The 19,947-nt window shown below is 43.8% G+C and overlaps 1 protein-coding gene across 10 annotated transcripts in view; it reads right to left on the reverse strand.

Annotated features, from left to right (window-relative positions):
- EXD3 (exonuclease 3'-5' domain containing 3) overlaps positions 1-19,947 on the reverse strand; it is a 446,340-nt gene that overhangs the window by 270,448 nt on the left and 155,945 nt on the right. For all 10 annotated transcript variants that reach the window (XM_090022475.1, XM_090022476.1, XM_090022470.1 and 7 more), the window contains 2 exons: positions 12,632-12,705; positions 11,435-11,473 (listed from right to left, as the gene is read on the reverse strand). In XM_090022475.1, the coding sequence (XP_089878601.1) occupies positions 11,435-11,473; positions 12,632-12,705 (113 nt within the window). The remainder of the gene's footprint in view (positions 1-11,434; positions 11,474-12,631; positions 12,706-19,947) is intronic.

Below are 19,947 nucleotides of genomic sequence, written 5' to 3' on the forward strand. Positions count from 1 at the left end.
ATGTAGTAAACATTCCCTCTTTCATCAGTATGGAAGGGTGAGCAATTTTATGGCCCCTCCTCTCTTGTTCACATCCCCTTCCTCCCTCTGGGGTGTTAGGCACCACTGTGGTTGGTAGACTCCCTTAGTCTTGGCACAGTGCCTACTGGTGTACTGCTGTGCTTTTGTGGGTCACGTTGAGTTCTAGTTTAGAAGTCCAGCACAGGCTGACATTTAAAATGTAAACTCATAGGCTTAGAAGATGCGGAGATTGTTAGAATTACCCCACTTCAATACTTTTCATCTTTTTAGGTAGACAGACATGCCCCTTAGACTGGCAGTTCAGTGATTAAGGACTGGTATCATGTAACTAAAACTTTCACTGGATCCTGAAGCTGCTTGTGAAAGTTGTTGGCCTTCAACATGCTTTAGCTCATCTCACTTCACCCTGAAAGTTATGGGGTGCTATATAGCTCCTATGCATAGAAGTTTGGTTCTGCTACTTAGCTGTCCACCAGGTACAGGAGGGGTGCACAGGTAAAGCTTAGCAGATTGCTGCTGGTCCCATTAATTAATCTAATGCTGCCCCCCTCCTTGAACGAGCACCCTCAAGCCAATTACCCTCCTCTTTATTCCACACATAACTGGTTTCTGATGTAGTTGTGCTACGAAATGAATGCTTATTAGTGACCAAAAATGATATGCTGTGTAACAGCAGCACAGTGATTTATGGTTAGGGATTTTAGGGTCAAAAAGCTGCTCTTGCCTCAAGAAAACAGTTGAAACAATTATAAGAAAATTTTATTTGCAGCATTTCCTCTCTATTTCTCTCACTTTCAATTACACATCAGTTCAAGACCTTTGGCCAAAACTTTCAAAGTGGAGGCATATATATTTTCCAAGGAGTCTTATGGAGGTTCTTTTGAAAATCCAGACATTAGTACCAAAAGTTAGGCTTCTAAAACCATATTCAAGCACTTCCGTAAAAATGGAGGTGATTTTCAAAAGGGTTGAACAACTGAAGCAACCATCACTTCACTGGGATTTATGGCAGCTTAGAATCTTTGAAAATCAGTTCACTTCTACTTAACATAGAATCATAGAAGTCGGGTCGGAAGGGACCTTGTAGATCTTCAAGTCCGACCCCCCGCCTGGGCGGGAGAAAAGACTGGACTCAAATGATTCCAGCCAGGTAGTCATCAAGCCTCTTCTTAAAGATCCCCAGGGTAGGAGCCAGCACCACTTCCCTTAGAAGCTGGTTCCAGCTCCTAGCCGCCCCTAACTGTGAAGTAGTTCTTGCGGCTGTCTGATCTAAATCTACTCTCTAATAACTTGTGTCCATTGTTCCTTGTCACGCCAGGGGGCACCAGGAAACAGCGTCTCCCCTAAACCCTTCTGGTCCCCTCTAGTGAGTTTATAGACAGTCACCAGGTCCCCCCTCAGCCTTCTCTTGTGGAGGCTGAACAGGTTTAGGTCCCGCAGTCTTTCATTGTAGGGTCTGCCCTGTTGTCCCCGGATCATGCGGGTGGCCCCCCTCTGGACCCTTTCAATGTTGTCCACATCCCTCCTGAAATGGGGCGCCCAGAACTGGATGCAGTACTCCAGCTGTGGCCTGACCAGCGTCGCATAGAGGGGGAGGATCACCTCCCTGGCTCTACTTGAGATGCACCTGTGGATGCACGACAAGGTGCGGTTACCCCTGCCAACCGTGACCTCGCATTGTCGGGCCACGTTCATCTTGGAGTCAATAATGACTCCAAGATCCCTTTCTGCCTCCGTGTCCTCAAGAAGGGGTTTCCCATTCTATAAGTGTGCTGCTGGTTTCTACTGCCTAAGTCCAGCACCCTGCACTTGTCAGTATTGAAACACATCTTGTTTATGTCAGCCCACTCCTGTAACCTATCCAGATCTTGCTGCAATCTTTCCCTCCCTACTAGCGTGCTCACCTTGCCCCAAATTTTGGTATCATCAGCGAATTTAAACAGGTTGCATTTCACCCCATCGTCCAAATCGCTGATGAAGAAATTGAACGGTGCAGGCCCAAGGACCGAGCCCTGGGGGACTCTGCTGCCCACTTCCCCCCAGGTTGAATATGACCCGTCCACCACCACCCTCTGAGTCCGACCCTTGAGCCAATCTGCAATCCATCTGACTGTGTAGGCATCAATGCCACAGTCGCCTAGTTTTTTAATGAGGATGGGGTGGGAGATGGTGTCAAAGGCCTTGCTGAAGTCAAGAAAGACTACATCCATGGCAACACCTGCATCCATTGCCTTTGTGACCTGATCATAAAAGGCAATCGGGTTGGTCTGACATGACCTGCCCCTAATGAAACCGTGCTGGTTGCCCTTGAGCATCATCCCTGAAGCCGGCCCATCACAGATGTGCTCCTTGAGGATCTTTTCAAAGAGTTTCCCAAGGATAGAGGTAAGACTGACGGGCCTATAGTTGCCTGGGTCCTCTCTCTTCCTTTTTTTTTTTTTTTTTTGCCCCCTCAGTGGCAAAGATGGGGACCACGTTAGCTATTTTCCAGTCATCTGGCACCTGGCCCGAGTACCACGAGTGCTCGTAAAGCTGTGCCAAGGGTCCTGCAATAACCCCAGCTAGCTCCCTCAACACCCTGGGGTGAAGAGCATCTGGACCCGCTGACTTGAACATGTCCAGCCCCTCCAGAAGCTCTCTAATCCGGTCCTCCCCAACCTGAGGTCTGGAGGTGTTCCCCTTGAGTACGTCTGGCATCACAGCAGGGAAGTCCCGGTCCCTGCACAAGAAAACGGACATGAAGAATTGGTTAAAGAGTTCCGCTTTCTCCTCTGGCGCAACCACCAGATTGCCCAGCATACTTTGCAGGGGCCCCACATTACCCGGTGCCTTCTTCATCCTCCCTATATATTTGAAAAAGGACTTTTTATTACCCTTGATCTTGGACGCTAGTCCTAGCTCTATGTCCGCCTTAGCTTTCCCGAATGTATAGATCAGGAATCCTTTCAGCAGCCAATTTTGAAAATAGTGGCAAGTTCTTTAAAAGGTTCACCTCTTTCTGCTGCACAATCCCCCACCCAAACTGAAGTCATTCACCCGATTGTTCCCAACCACAATCAACTGCACTGAGAAGGACTTGTTTGTTGTAAATAAAGCCCACGCAATTAGAGGAGTATACCTGGAGGTGAGTGTGCAAGGCCCACATGCCAACTTACAGGGGGCACCAGAATGGAGCTTTGGCTGGCAATTCTGTGATGAAGCAGCAGCAGCTGGGTGTAGCTATCCTCTTGGCTTACTGCCAGCTATAGCACTCAGCAACAATAGTAAAGGTAGTGGCAAATGCAACAGGAAAGTATGAATGCCTACTAGGCTTGGGAAATACTGGCCCAGGATGCAAACCTTACTACTTACACTCCTCTGAACCATTATAATGAGGACTCCCAGCTCTTCAGATATTATAAAAAGCATACCCCCACCATCTGCAGGTACATTTTTGATACTTATGTTTGGTTACACAAATTGCATGCTTTGCCAGACCATTTGGAGGAAGGGTAAGGAGGGTCAAGTGCGATATGAAATATGTCCAATTTTACCTATTCTTTTTCCTCCGCAAGATTGCTGTGTTTGTTAAATGGGAAGGCTTGATTTCTTTTAGACCAGTAGCACTAACATCATTAGTATAGATGCATATTTTACTGTGGCCTCGATAATTGACATGATTAATAAATTCCTTACCATGGACTCTACATCTAAACCCCCTAGCTTTGCTTTACCAAGGTGAAGCTGGACAATGTTGAACAAGGTTCATACTGGACAAGGTAGATGTAACTACCCACTACATGAATGGAATGTTATTAAAGATCGTAAGTGTGAGTGTGGAGAAATCCCAACTATAGCATGCATCACAGAGGAATGTCCTATTTATCATTTTAATGGTTGTACTGAAGACCCGAACCAGCCTACTGAAAATCCTTTGCAATGGTTATCAAATCTAAAACTGTCACTCTAGCCTTATCCCTCAATGTCACTGTTTATAGCTTGTTCTGTCATTCAGTTGCTGTATTCCATATGAATAAATAAGCACAAGCAAGGAAAGGCAGGAAGCAGAATAAAAAGGGCTGTAGGAACAGCAAAGGAATGCTGAATGCACAGCCTATGGGAAAGGGGAGAGGCTGCCAACTCTCCACTAGTATAAAAGGAATTACCTCACTGCAAGGTTCATGAAATTTGAGACTTTAAACTTCTCCCTGATCCAGGATTGAATATTGCCCATTTTGCAATATTCCTTTTTTCTGTTTTTTTAAAAATGGCAGCTGTCTGGAAGCAGATCAGAATTTTGGCATGCTAGAGTCTTGAGTTCCTTGTACTGTACACATGGTGCATGAGAGTGACTCAAGTAAATTCAAGTTGCTGACAAAGTCAGGAGCCCTAATGGAGGATACTAAATTTGAGTGTTTACAAACTGATTCTTTGACCTCTTGCACTTAGTAAAGATCCCAAAAGTAGGATTACTGGTCTGGTATCCTGGCCAAACAACTCAAGTAATTGCTTTCTGCCTATTTCAATTTTCCTCCAAATTTCAATTGGATACAGCAAGCTTTTTCACTTCCTGCCCTGAAACTACTGTGGGTTGTGTTCCCAAGCAGAATGGGCTATTGTATTTTTATTCCTAGGTTAAATACAACTCACTAGAGAGTGAAGTGATGCCTATAGATCCTGTATAGCTAACAGACAGACGCTGGGGCTCTGTGGAAATGGAATATACACCATAAATATAGGATACTATTGCCTAAGGAATTTTGTTGTTTGAAAGATAATGAATAATAAAGTCTCTATTATAGTCTGAGACAATTTATGGCTAAGTATGGTCTCAAATTGTGAAAATCATTATATGCATGTCAGGTAAGGAGGGTGCAAAGTCCAGGCATAACTCTGAATATTATCTAAGACTTATCTTGAAAAAGTATTTTATGTTCTCTAGCGATCTCTCTCTCAAAAGTGACATTAGTAACAAGCTCAGAATTTTTGAGGGAATAGAGTCATACATTTGCTGGAGATTACAAGCCATTGACCCCAGGGCCCTCAGAGAACAAGGCTTATGAGCTCAGAACGCTCAATTTTCATGGTCAGAAATTTTAAATAAATAAATAAAGTCTCTCATTGCCACAACTGGGAAAGGAGAGCTGATTAACTGTGGCTTCTTCCAGTGCTCAACCTGGTTAAACAGCTGGCTCCAGAGTCCAATTTGCTTTACTACAATACCACACCAGGGTAGGCTGCATGTCTGCAAAGCAGAAGCCTGAATAAATGTACCCTTCTAGGTTTTAAAGCATCATACCATTTAAGGTACTGTCCCTTCATGTAGGCCAACCTGAAGTATACAATTCTGCCAAGTATTAGCTACCCAAGGCTAGACAGGATGACACCTGTAAGTTCAAACCAGAAGATCAGTGAAATAAATCTAGAACAGTGGCATGTAACCTTCCGGCCCCACAGGTCAGATGAGTGATGCTGGATCAGTCCATGAGCGGATCAGTTCAGGGTGGGACCATGAGTCTGATCCAGGACGGGGTCAGCCTGTGGGTTCAACCCAGTTTGCCAACCCAGGCCTGCATGCTGGATCCAGCTATAGAGCAACCTTGCACACTGGCCCAGGCCTGTGCACCAGCAACCTAGGGTGCGGGGCTCCCCACACATCTAGAAATTTGGCAGTGAGGGAATGGTGGCAGCATCAGTTGTTGTGGCTTTGACTATCACCACTCCCCCACTGCCAAATTTTCAGGCCCATGGGAAGCTCCATGAGGTGGATGACATGGGCCGGGCTGGCCTGTAGGCTGGAGGTTGAATGCCAGTGATCTAGAATTTCAAGTTCCTGGTCTTACTGTTGCAGATGTTTAAGTTTTTTTCAGTTTGAGAACCTTGCAAATGTGTTTTCCCCTTGTAGCAACTTTTCAGCAATGAGTAAAGGACTTATTTCAGTTAGAAGACCTCAGTAGTCTGAAATCAAAAAGCATGCCAGAGCACTATACTCCAGCTCAACATCCTTGCCACATTCCATATTAGGCAATTATATTATGCCAGTGCTAAATATACCCATTAGTTTCAACTGCACACAATACTACCTTCTAATTACTGCCCCAAATGAACTGTGCTCTGCTATACATTCTACTCTGTTTTTAAAGGGATTTCACTTCTGTGAAAGTGATGTGTTTTTATGCTGAGTTTCTGGTTGTAGCTGTGTTGATCTAAGGACATAGGCAGGCAAGGTTCTTAAGTCAAGAACCTTGCCTGCCTATGTCTTCTTATGCATATCTATATAAACACGTGCATGTAATCCTCTTGTTCTGGAATAATCCAATAATCAATTTAAAACATCATACCAAATGTAGCAGAACACCCATAGAGCTCACTACCTGCCAAAGGCAAGCTTCCTTGCTGATACGCTCAGAGACGCTTGAAAAACTTTTCCTAATGAGGTTCAGCTTTCTGTCTTTGTTTTTGTGCTAAAGTATCTCCAAAGAAGAGCTGCAAACTTTTGGAGGTTTATAGTAGGGGTTTATTTTTTGCTATAACAAAACCTTTCTGAGTCAAATTTATAAGAACATTTGCCTGCAGGTGGAGGCCAGGCTTCAAAACTTTTAAACTCCTTGCTGATGTAAAAGAGCACATTTCAGCGGAGATGGCCATGTCTATAATATTATGGGTCACTGAACACAAGAGAAATACTTCAGCAACCTTAACCAGAGGCATCACTAACATCCTTTCTACAGAAAACCAAGCAAGATTAGGAGTACGTGATATCAAGAATATTTCCTTCAGCCAATCATTACTCTTCTTACCTTATGAGCAGGGATCCAGGTTTTCTGTTTCCCGAGGAGAAAAAGAGAAAAATGCAGATTTCCCCCTTTACCCAAAGAAAGTACGGATTTCTAATTTTAACAGAGAAACCCAAGGGTTTTGCACTTTTACAAAGAGCTCAATGCAGGCTGGCAGAGCTCCAGCCAGAAGGGGGTTGTTGGGGAGCGGGAGGAGGTCAGTCAGGTAGGGAGTGCCATGTGCATGTATGTGCACATGGCCACCAAGCAGCCTAGAGAACAGCTCCCCCAGGTAAGTATGGGGGGTGAGGGGAGGATTGAGGCCCCCACAGGGAGAGAGGGAGTGGGTTGGGCAGGGCAGGGACTGGGGCTGCTGCCCAGGGCCAGAATGTGCAGCTGCAGGGCCCCAGTGGGGAGCAACACAGGGCCGCAGGTGGTTTGTCCCGGGGTAGGGGGAAGCAGCCAGCTCCCTGCCATTGTGCGCACTCCTCAGGGGCAGGGGGAACCATGTCCCCCAGTTCTGTGCACAGGGTAGGAGCAGGTGCAGGCTACCCGCTGTGGGCTTGGGGTCCCCGCAGCCCCGCGGATGCTTCCTGGCACTGCAGAGTAGAGCAGGGCCACGTGGGGAAGCTGCTTTCCACTGCAAGCTCTGCACTGCTCTAGCAAGGTGCTCCCTGTCCATGTGGCAGCAGCACAGAGTTGTGTCTCTTGCTGCTGCCATGAGGGCAGGGGGCACCTCATTAAGCGGAGCTCACAGCAGCAAGCCACTTTCCTGCGTGGCCCCCTTTACCCTGCAGTGCCGAGTTGCCCCTGCTGAGCTATGGAGGCCCCAGGGGAGGGCAGTAAGGTGGGGAGCCTGCACCCATGCACACAGCTGGGGTGGCACAGGTCCCACCTGCCCCCCCAGGAGTGTCCACAGCAGTGGTATTTAGAATTTATGTTATTATAATGATTGGGGCACTTCCAAATTGCTTTAAAATTGTACATATATCAAGAAAACATAGGGTTCAAGTGATACCTATGTATATAGTGGCCTTTCTTTTCAATCACAGATTTGAGGGGGGTTATCAGAGAATTTGTGATTTTTTTATCAGGGAAAACCAGGTTTGTTGCTTATGAGTGATATAGTGAAGTGCAAGCCACTAAGAAGAGAACTGATTACACAGTCCTCTATTGTACGTTGCCTTCACAAATTATTTTAAAAGTTTTTTTTCAAATGTGTGCTCACTTTTGCAAGGTTTTTAAAACTGCTGAAAAACATACCTTCCATGTATTTTCCCTGCTTTGCAAAGTAACTTCCTGTATCATATTTCCAAACATCAGGCCCAAAAGAGTCCCAGACATCAACACTCCTACATGTAGCCAACCCTCCTTCCATTGACAGACAGCTCAATATGAACACACTGAGGAGAAATGATTGTATTATGGGTCCAGTGTATATGCCTTCTTCCATGCACACCCAATTAATGTCCTTTAAAAAAAAAAAACAACATTAAGGGTGCAAGATGTTCTCAAGATTTATGCCCCAGGGAAGTAACACTGAGGTTTTTCCTTTGATCAGACTCCATTTTGGAATGGGAAGTTTCCAGGGGGTGCAGTAACCCAGGCAGTGGGCTCTGGTCCAGATTTTTCTCTTGCACATCTGCTTTTTAGTTGTAAAGATGGGCACTGACATCCTTTCCTATCTATTCCCTTGCAACTCACTGAATCAACTGGGCAAGCTAATGAGCAGCAATGCAGTTGGGCACCCATGCCCAAGGACAGCATCTCCATCTTTCTCATTCATCCCCAAGGTAAATATGCAGGGAGAATGTGACGAAGGCTGTAGCTATTCTTTTCAGTTACCTGACTACTGTAGAGACTGCAAGTATTGCACCTTTGATTTATGCAGCACAGAAGAGACACAAATCTCTATAATGCTCTGCGCATCAACTAAATACATCTCTTCAGCACAAAAATAAAGTGTCATCCAGCCATATAAAACATGTTCCCTGAATAGTTCCATTAGGACACTGATCTTCTAGGTTCTGACCCAGTTTAAATTGTGGCTGTTGCATAGAAATGGTCAAAACTGATGTTTAACCCCTATGGAAACATTTGCTTTTTCAGTTAAAAAAAAAAAAAAAAAAGAAAGATAGTGGCTGAAAAATTACAGTTCAGAAATGCCAGGGTAAAGCTTCATGGGAACTGTAGGGGTCAGAAACCTCATGCCCACTTTCCTCTAGGGTCAGGCTCCCTGACTGGACTTTCCCATTTTGCACTGTAGTCTTCCCCCTTGTTTAGTGTATCATGGGAGCTCCACAGTCATAAGTAAAATCTGGCTGTTCAACCCAGTCCATGAGGCACAATGGGGACATAAAGCACAAGAGTCACAACTTTCAAGAAACACCAGGGCAGCATTTTTACATTGCAAGAGAACCTGAAGAAGAATGCACTGAATTTGAAAGCCTCTCTCACTCTATCCCAAACATACAGTTGGTACAATAAAAGATATTCACAAAAATCCTTGCCTGTTGCATATTTCCTGGACCATCGGGGCTACAGCAATACTCCAACATACCACTTCTAAACTGAAATTATGTTTTCTTTTCAAAGTCATAGTGTTCACCTGCTAGTTTTTCTCAATAAAACATTGCATAGTTTGTGTAAAAACAGAAGATTTTGGCTAAAAATGTCATTCAGCCAAAACCCAATTGTCCATAGAAAAGGAGGCCAGTGAGAGTTTTAGAGCCCTAAAAGACTATTATGGAATAATCATAGTAGCAAACTGGCTTGCTGAAACACACACAGAGATCAGAGCTACACTGACCTTTCCTTTGTTCAGTGCAGTCAAGTTGTTGGCACCAGAAAGCAGGAGCAGATCTACATGTGGGATTATTTAGGTTTCCCTTCAAAAGTACAGGTACACACTCTGGTCGCTTTAATGTGATGCCAAAGGCAGTAATCACTGATAGCATTAAGAGCTGGAACTGATAACAGACAAGTTTGAGTACTACCCTCATGAAAACCACTGAGTTGTCAAAAGACATAAACTGGCTGCATTCAGAAAGTTCATCTTTTGCATATACTCTAGTTTGGAAGAAGCATAAATTAATTTCTGACTCAGTCCATTATTCAGTTGGGTCTTCTTAATCTTTGTGGCAGTCATCTCAGCTTGACCAGAGTATATTCCCTCTCTCACACTGAATGCTACTCCATACCGTGACCAATACATTCTGACTCCATACCATGACCAATACATTCTGGAGTGGGCAGTTACATCAAGATCAGAAAATGGGAGCAAAGGTACAAACCATTTAATAGGTATCACTGAAAAGATGGGGGCCACAGAAGAAGCGTTCATGTCACGGCCCCTGTCAGATTCCAACAAACCTGCAAATCCTGCTAAATACCTTATCATTAATGATCTTGGCTGTATATAATGCAAACCTCTAACCCACAATGGGTTGATCTCACTGTAACCATGCTGTGTCACAACCACGGACCTTTTCAGGGAAGTACTGACAGTCTTCTCTGTAAACAGTAGGGGACTCACAGGAGTCAAATGGGACTTTCTCCTTTCATAGATTTCATAGACATTAGGGCTGGAAGGGATTTCGGAAGATCATCGAGTCCAGCCCCCCGCCCAAAGGGCAGGAAGTCAGCTGGGGTCATAGGATCCCAGCAAGATAAGCATCCTGTTTACTCTTGAAGGTGTTCAAGGTAGGTGCTTGAACCACCTCCCATGGCAGGCTGTTCCAAACCTTGGGGGCTCGGACAGTAAAGAAATTCTTCCTTATGTCCAGCCTGAAATGGTCTCGCAGTAGTTTATGACCGTTCGACCTCGTCATCCCTTGGGGTTCTCTGGTGAACAAATGTTCCCCCAGATCCTGGTGGTCACCCCTAATAAACTTATAGGTGGCCATCAGATCACCCCTGAGCCTGCGCTTTTCCAGGCTAAAGAGTCTCATGGCTCTCAGCCTGTCGTCGTAAGGTCTGTTTTCCTGACCTCTGATCATGTGCGTGGCTCTTCTCTGGACTCTCTCAAGCTTCTCCATATCCTTTTTGAACTGTGGAGCCCAAAACTGGATGCAGTACTCCAGCTGCGGCTTCACCAAGGCCAAATACAACGGGAGAATGACGTCCGGGGATTTGCTTGAGAAGCATCTATGAATGCAAGCTAGCATTTTGGTCGCTTTACTAGCCGCAGCATCATATTGCAGGCTCATGTTCGTCTTGTGGTGAATGATGACCCCCAAATCTCTTTCTTCTGTAGTGCTAGCCAGTGTAGCACTGCTGAGCCTATAAGGATGCTGCAGGTTTTTCCTCCCAAGGTGGAGAACTTTGCATTTTTCAATGTTAAATACCATCAGGTTCTTGTTCACCCAATTGTCGACCTGTCCAGGTCAGCCTGGATCACCCTCCTGTCTTCTGGCATGGATACTTTGCCCCAAAGTTTGGTGTCATCAGCGAACTTGCCCAGTCCGCTTCTGACTCCAATGTCCACATCACTAGTGAAGATGTTGAACAATATGGCAGTTATGACAAATCTAGAAAACTGAATAATTATAAATATCTCACTAAAGCTTATTGAAAATTCTGTCAGTACCACAGTCAGTTATTTTTAATGATTAGAAAAATTGGCCCTGAAAAAGTGGAGGAGAAAATCTTACACTTACCTGAACATGATCTGTCCAGTTCTCCTGAGTCATGCTTTTCTGAAAAGACAAAAATAAATCTAGGAGGTTTGTTTCACACCAAGCTGAAATTTAACACACAAACCTAAAACTTGGCATCATCTGTGATTTAGGAATGCAATCTGGTATGCACTGAAAATCACTGGTTCTCATATATCACCATGCAGAGTGCATTAGAGAAAAGCATAGCTTAGATTAATTAATTCAGACAAATGCTGAACTATAGCACACAAGACAAAACCTTAACCTACATTTGCAGCATGAATGCTACACAAAAGCCTATCCAGAGAACACTAAAGCTCCCTAGAGATTTTATGAAATAAAGAAAATCCAGCAAGACTCAGATTAGAGTGGGTACTAGCTTTTGTGAAGTCAAATAGTGTAAAACTAGAGGAAGCACTCAGGTTCACAGCATTCCTCCTTTTCATATTGTGCTTAGCACTCACAGTATATAAGAATCACACAAGATGACTTAATGCCTTTTCAGGCCATTGAATAATGCAAAAAACATTGATACCAGTACTATAGAATCATAGAAAATTAGAGTTGGGAGGGACCTCAGGGTCCAACCCCCTGCTCACAGCAGGACCATCCCCAACTAGATCATCCCAGCCAGGCTTTGTCTAGGTGGATATTAAAAAACTCTTAAAAACCTACTGTGGAGAGAAAGCTTTGAAAAAAATGGCTTATAAAGGGAAACTGTGTTTAAAGTAATGGGGAAAATTTAAAATACTGAATGGGTCAGTATTTTAAAGTATTCAGTTAACTACCTGACTGAATAGGTACTTGACCTTGTTGTAGTATCTATGCTGGCTGAGGCAAATGGCAGATCAACTTGGCTTTCTACAGAACCCACACCTATTAATGGAAGAGCACTTCCTGCAGGGCACCTCCAACTAACAATGAAGTTTGTGCGAGTTGAGGGCATGCAACACTGCACAAGGATGCCAGTCCTATATAAGGTCCTTTAAGTCCCTATAATTAGCATAACTGCATAATAAAACATACAAGCAATGATCAGTTTATAACAACTCCATCTTAGTGCTAACAGCAGCAATTTTTGAGCAGAAACAATCCCTGTCAGTATTACTATATGTTTGTTTTTCCATACATTTCTAGCACTGCTACTACATTGTTCAAATGCAAAATAAATAAGCAAACCTGCACCATAAAGCCTACCTCAACAAACCTCTTGTAGAAGAGATATTTCAGTGATCCTAGGTGCTGCTGATTGATGACATTAGGACAAAGAGCTGAAACAGGAAGAAAAGGCCTTAAAGTCCACACTATATCTGCACATCCTCCTAGACAAAGAGTAATTTTTCCAACTATTCAGTTGGTCTAATAAAAAATATCACATTTACCCAAATAACCTTGTCTGCTTATTACCTAAACAGCGTTTTTCCCCTCCTCTTATATGAAAATCAACTTCAAGCTCATGACGTACCCTAGGAAAGATGCCGGCTACACTTGGCACTTTAGGACCAGGAACATTCTGAGCTTACTTATGCTATAAAAATTGCTATTCGCATTTTAAAATGTAAGTATCAAGATTAAACCATAGCTCCAGGGATCCAAGGCTATATCACTCCTGAATGAGTGCATCCCCATGGTGTTTGCCTTATCTTTCTGAATATCTGCATGCAGACAAACCCTTAAATTACTAAGGGCCCAAGTAACTTCAGAAAATGGGATATAGGCTCCTAAACCACAGAAGTGATTTTCAATATTTTACATAGAATTTAAACTCAGAGCAACAGTTTGGCCATAGTTTAGCCACTGAAATATTTAATTCTTAAAAGATGCTCTATTAGGCATGGGTGACTAAGTTTTTGCTGAGTTAGCAGAAGAAGACAGACAACTATAAGATGGTAGACAAAAGCAACACTGAGGAATGACAGAAGAAACCAAAAAATTGCATGTACATTGGGCAATTATGTGAAAGCATAGAATGGCGATGTGTCACAAAAGTGGATTATTAACATGCTGGACAAAATGAAAGAATACCCATTGTTACTGAAATTTATAGGAAGCATCACAGAAAAGTACATGCAGTAGCAGGGAAAATGAAGGTAAAATGTAAAACAAGTTAACAAACAGTGTGCTATGAGATCTTCTAGGGTCATGTTCGCTCTTTGTCATATTGCTGTTGATATCCCTATTTCAGTTTCCTGCCACGCTGAGATACACTAGCGGATTCTATTTCATTATTACAGCAGGGAGTCCTATTTCACGTCCGTTGTACATGGACCACCTGAAACTACCGTTCATGATTGGAATGGTTCCTTTACACTCTTCTTACAACTTACAGGGGGAAGGGTTTATGGAGGGTGTAAATGAGAATCAGTTCCTCATCTTTCCCCTACCCCAGAGAGTGAATTTTGCATATCAGAAAAAAGCAAAGGCCTCTAGCCCAGTCATTTCTCCATGAACTGCAAAAATTTCTTCACTGGCCCTGTTTGGCATTGCAAACAGTGCCCCAAAGTTGGGTTTCTCACACATTTGTGAATATGAAACTCTATTTAGTTAACATCTTGAAACTTAATCATAACTTATGAACAGACTGGAGGCAGGCTAGATCTGCACCTTACAGACTACCGTATTTTTCGGACCATAAGACGCACCGGACCATAAGACGCACCCCTCCTGGAGCCTCAGTCTCCACGGCAGCGAGTCCCTCCTTCGGACTCCTGCCCCGTCTGTTCCGGCCGGCCATTTTTATTGCCGGCTCCCGGCCACCGGCACGGGCACCGGCTTCCGGTCTAAACAAGCGGCGGATGTCCCGCTCGGGCTCCGCCGCCTCCGCGGGCAAGCTCCGCCCCGTCTCCCCGGGACACACACCTTCGGACCATAAGACGCACCCTCGTTTTCCCCCCACTTTTGGGGGGGAAAAAGTGCGTCTTATGGTCCGAAAAATACGGTAACTAAATCAGAGATACATAATCTTTTGTAAGTAACAGCTTATTTCATCAGACACTAACGAACAGGCTGTCTTTGACCTGAGCTTCAGAAAGGATGCAGGTTTTCAAAGAAAAGAGGGGAAAGTGGCAAGGATACTGGATGTCCAGAACCATTTCTCCTCCCCTAGCCTCAAGAAACAGAGTGGTGTTTGGACTACACCATCTTTTATAGTCTCATGAGGGAAGTTTGGGAGCAAAAGCCAGCGGGTCACTGTTGGGCAGAAGTTAATGATCTTGTGTCAAGAGACTCGCATCCCTTCAATGAATATGAGTTCATTGAGCCTATGCTCATAGATAATGCTGTACTGTAAGGCATTGCAACTTGACAGTAGGGTAGAAAAGTGCTGCAAGAAAACTACTAGAAAAGCACTGGGAAGATTTCCAACCTGAGAAGAGGAGAGTTCAAAAGGAAAAGGGTATCCTTTAACACTGCCTCGATGTACCTGAATGCTATTTGTGGACCCCCAAATTAAAGTCACTTTGTCTCCCTCATCCTCATGAAGATTTGACATTTTCTGCACAGTGCAAACTTATACTCATTGACCTCTCTCCAAAATAACATATTTTAAAGATGCTTAATCCTAAAACCCTGTGGGATACCACTGAAGTCTCCTGGGGGCTGTCACCCCTGAGATGCGCTGAACTCACACATTCCACGCTCGGAAGCTAGCAGTGAGTTACCTGAGCAAGCGCACAGATTTCTAAGCAGCTCGCTTCTGCCCTCTACTGTTTGAATACCTCAGAAATAATCATACAAAAAACTAGAACTCTTGGTTCCAAAATGATACCTTTTATTAGACCAACTGGAAAATGCGAAGAAAATTGTCCTTTTCTGCAAGCTTTCCTCCTAGACAAAGAGTAATTTTTCCAACTATTCAGTTGGTCTAATAAAAAAAAAAAAATCACATTTACCCAAATAACCTTGTCTGCTTATTACCTAGACAGCACTTTTTCCCTCCTCTTATATGAAAATAATGAAAAATAATACTTTTTTACATTGCACAGGCAGCTCTGGGTTTAAAGGTTGGTAAAAGATTTCATATAGGAATACAGGAAAGTGGGTGGCAAAACACAAGAAAAAAAAGCTCTATTTCAACTGAAGCACTATTTGACAGGTTAAGGTAAAGGATCATATTTACAGCATTCAATAGAGAAGTATTTTAGTTCATTTATCATGCAGCTCTGAGGCAGCATCTACACAGCTCTTTCAGCTGGTAGTGCAAGCAATTTCCATTCACTTCTGCTCTTTATCTGTAATGGACATGGACATTCATTTTCATTGACCCTAGTGAGGGACTCTTTACATCATAATGTGTCACTCAGATCCAACTTATAAAATGAGCTTTACTTTTTGAGTGCACCTAAGCTTTCACCTAGTTGTTGGGTGTGGGTTTTTTTGTGTCCAAATTATATCTTTTGTCACTGAACTCCTCCTGATACCTGGTTAATTTGGAGAGAGATAGTGGGATGTAGCTTTATAACTGCATCAACCATATACTCTCCTCCTCCATCCCCACACACCCCATTGCATAGAAAATTTCCCTGTACATTCTGTTAATTCAGTCTCTATGGTAAGACGTATTTATCCCATAATAATAAACAGGCTCCTCATACCAAAACACACTGACCCGCCACTTTATGTGGGATGATAAGCTTATGAAAACGAATAGCTTCCCCATATTGTTATTTCACAACCAGATGCCACTTCTGCCCATCTTCTTCCTCCAACTCCAATATAACTAATTAAATGGAAGTTGCATTCACTTAAGTGGGGCATTTTAGGAGCACGGAACAAAATCACCAGTTCTTCGTGCTCTGTAATGTGTGTCAAGCAGCAAATAGGAACAGATCGGAAGAGGACAACACACTGTTAAATACATAGCACTACTGGGTAGGTATTTATCCGCTGACCCCTGGCTCTGATATACTGAATCAATTCTGTTCTCTGGTGAGCCTCAGGACTGGCAACATTATGTGGTGTTTTCCACGTTAAGGAGTGGTCAGCTCTTAAATCCTGCTAAAGAGTCCACAGGATTCTTTGTGCAGGAAAAAGCATGAGCTTCTAGCTAATGAGGTGTGAGGGCAAATCTGGACTAGCCAAGAACTGAGTCAACAAATGGGTCTGCTATACCTAACAGACTGTTTCTCCTTCCACTGCTTCTTACTGAAAACAACCTCTCCTTATGTTGCCAGCCCTAGCTACTTTCTTGGAGTGGGAATAAGCAATGGAAAGGAGGCATGAAAAGGAAAAGGTGGACTACAGAAGAGGGAATGTGGCGTGGAGCAGAAGCCGAGTCCAAGAGGATGAAGCCAGGTGGCTAGGATGGGGATTCATCCCCCTGTGACTGGATTATTGGTAGAGTCCTAACTAAAAGGAGACCTGGTCAGAAAAGAGAGCATTCAAATACAATTTTCAAAAATTCAGCCAAGCCAACCCCTTCTCACTTTTCACAATGCGAAGAATTAAAATTTAAAAAGGTCACCTATAGTCATAACCAGCAAAAAAGAGACTGAGGATTACCAGGAACATGGAGAGAAGTCAGAGAGGAAAGGGAAAGGGGAACTCATGTTACCTCAACTGCCACTATCACAGCTGTAACACTCAGGGACACTAGCGTCACTGCTCTGAAGAGCACTGGACTGAATAGCTGGTGGGCTTTCATTCAGCCCCTTCAAAGCTATTTCCAAGGGGACTGGAGCAGATCTTGTAGTCTGATACATGATGATGTCCTGGCTTGAGTTCCATGAGAGGCTGGACAAAAATAAATATTGCCAATTCCTCCTAGGGACTACATATTCTCAAACACAGCACTCTGTTGTGAGTGATTCTCTCCACAAACACTGGAGGAGCACATCTGGGTGGGGTCAACAACTCTAGAGTTGTCCAATTAGTTTCTAGTGGCCCCATTCAATCCCAGCAACAGAATCCTGTCAAGTAGGACAAAGTAGCTTGAACTGGCCAAAAGGACCAGAACATCCAAGGGATTATCTTATTCAACACGTCTCTAGGAGATCTTCCAGGACCAAGTCTGGAATGGAGCCTCAGGTGGAAATGAATACTGGTTTCCACTAGACTGAATTGCTGGTTAAATTATGGGCAAATGCCTTTTCTGATGCAAGTGCTGTCACTTTGCAGAGTGCAGATTACATCTCACATTTGTACCAAATGCAAGTGCATCCTTAAGAGCAGCCAACACCTGACAGTACGTGACTTGACAAGCAGCATAAGTACTCTGCAGCACTAGCCAGTGTGAGTAGACACAATTCCACAGGCGTGCTGTGATTTACACAAAGCAAGCTGCTGAAAAGTTCAAACTAATTCCATAGACACACTGCGCTAACAGAAAAACATGACCTGGCAGGCAAGTCTGAGAGAGCAACACCCTGCTTGAGCTATTTAAAAAAAAAATCCTGCACTAACAATAATGAGAGTTTCAGATGAAGCAAAAGAATGAATCTTTTTCAGGCTGCAGGACCTGCGTGCGGCGGGGAGGAGAAGTGAAATGCAAACTTACATCATCCACCCCTGCCACTGTTGGGGACAGGATACTAGGCTAGGTGGATCATTGATCTGATCATTATGGCACTTCTTGGGCATGTCCAGATGAACACAGCCATGTGGTATGTGGTGTTGCAAACATGTCTGCAGCACCACATACTGCACACTAAGGTGTTATCTGTACTGCAAGGGTGTGCTGCCCATGCGTGCACTGCTCTGGTTTTTTTTCCTGGATATCCAGGGGTTAGCAAACCTGTGGGAAAAAAACGGTGTACTCACAGGCAGCATGCATTGCTGAGAAGTGGAGCTGGGCTTCCCAGAAATGTGCTGCAGCTGGCAGAAGCACCACGGATGCAACCCCAGAAAGTCCCCAGGACTCCAGGTAAGGCTGCAGGGAACAGCCTAGTGCTGGACCCAGCCTCCCGTACTGCCTCTGGGGAAACATGCCATGCACCAAAGCATGTGTAGCACAGGCATTCCCTGGGAACAAGTAGCTGCGGCACAAGGTGCACTGCTGCTACTTGTCCCCAGGGAACCAAATGTCTGCTCTCATCTGGACGCAGCCCTTATGTTCTTATGAACTTTAGGTTCACCAGTACAGGGGGCCCTACATGGATTGCAAAGAGCACCCCATTCTTCCCCATGATATTCTATTAGAAACAGCTAAAATCCTCCAAACCAGTGGTTTATTTCAAAGTCATTCACTATGTTGGTTCCTCCTCATGCCCCTGTCTACATTATCCTCCTGATTTCTTCTTGTAGACTTGAAGGTAGACATGCTGTGATGACTAATACAATGGGTGCAGTTATACAGACAGAAAAGAAGTAGGTTAATAAATAGCCTGGAGAAGAGCAAGGTACCAACAAGAAATATTTATAGTCATCATTATTTGTAGCTATACTGTACAGTGTACTATAACTTCAACTTATGGTTACAAAACCTTTAGTAATCCAAGTGGTACAAACACACCACCATCTGGGTAATTTTTCTTACAGCCATTACATGCAGCATCTAAGATTCTCACCAAAAAAAAAATCTCTGTGCCTGAGTTTGCTGGGCTTGCCCCTGAGAACACTTTATGTATGAACAACTTCAACATTCACCCTTCCTCCTCAGTTTTGTCTGTTTGTGGGTCTATCACAGGTTTAAAATGTAATTCTTTCAAGTCCCTTTATAAATTATAAGGAAGCATAATGGATGACCAGGCCTATGAGGCAGAAATTCTTGAGGTTTAACCCTGAATGCACCATTGACCTGCTTCGTTATTTTAAACAATTCCCTTAACCTCTCTGTATCTCAGTTTGCAAACCAATACAATGGGCTTTGTTATACTTACAGACCCCAGAGGAGGCTGAGAGGATTAACTCCCTAAAGTTCAAGTAGCACTATAAAGTTGGAAAGATGAATATGAGATACAGTACCACTGCTAGGTATCATGAGAGTTACAACTAAGGTTACAGATACCTTTCATTCCAAGAAAATAAGATATGCAATAATTTGTTTTGATGAAACAATGGGGTCTGTGAACTGAATGGATTGTGTGCGACTTTGGGGACTGAGGCAGACCCCTCAGCTGGACAGAAAGTAGGTTACTTCTCTCAGAAGTTTGCAAGACCCCTTTAAATTCCTTTCAGCAGCAGCTGCCAACCCTAGTTCTCAGGAAAGATACGAAGGGTTATGTGCCTCCTGCTTCCCATGGGTTATCTCTACCAAGTTGACGGACTCGTAACTCAAAAAGCCAGAATCCTCAGATGAATTACGTGCAGCCTCTTATGTGAGTGGGATGGAGCCATAATTCAAAGCTGACCGTCTCATGTTTATGTAGAGCCATTCTCAAGTCAAGATTTATTTCATATCATGGAAGAAACAACCTATTAGTCACCTCCATCTAGGTTCTTCGACAACACTAAGTGATAATTCCCATAACTTTGAGCTTTGTTTTTAAACAACTTCAATTAAGCTCTGAAAATCCCTTGATAAATTACAGCACAAATTCCTTGCTGGACACGGGGAAAGACAAATTAGCTTCATGTGT

This window comes from Crocodylus siamensis, chromosome 11 (assembly GCF_052110815.1).
Source record: "Crocodylus siamensis isolate JL-2025a chromosome 11, ASM5211081v1, whole genome shotgun sequence".
NCBI lineage: Eukaryota > Metazoa > Chordata > Crocodylia > Crocodylidae > Crocodylus > Crocodylus siamensis.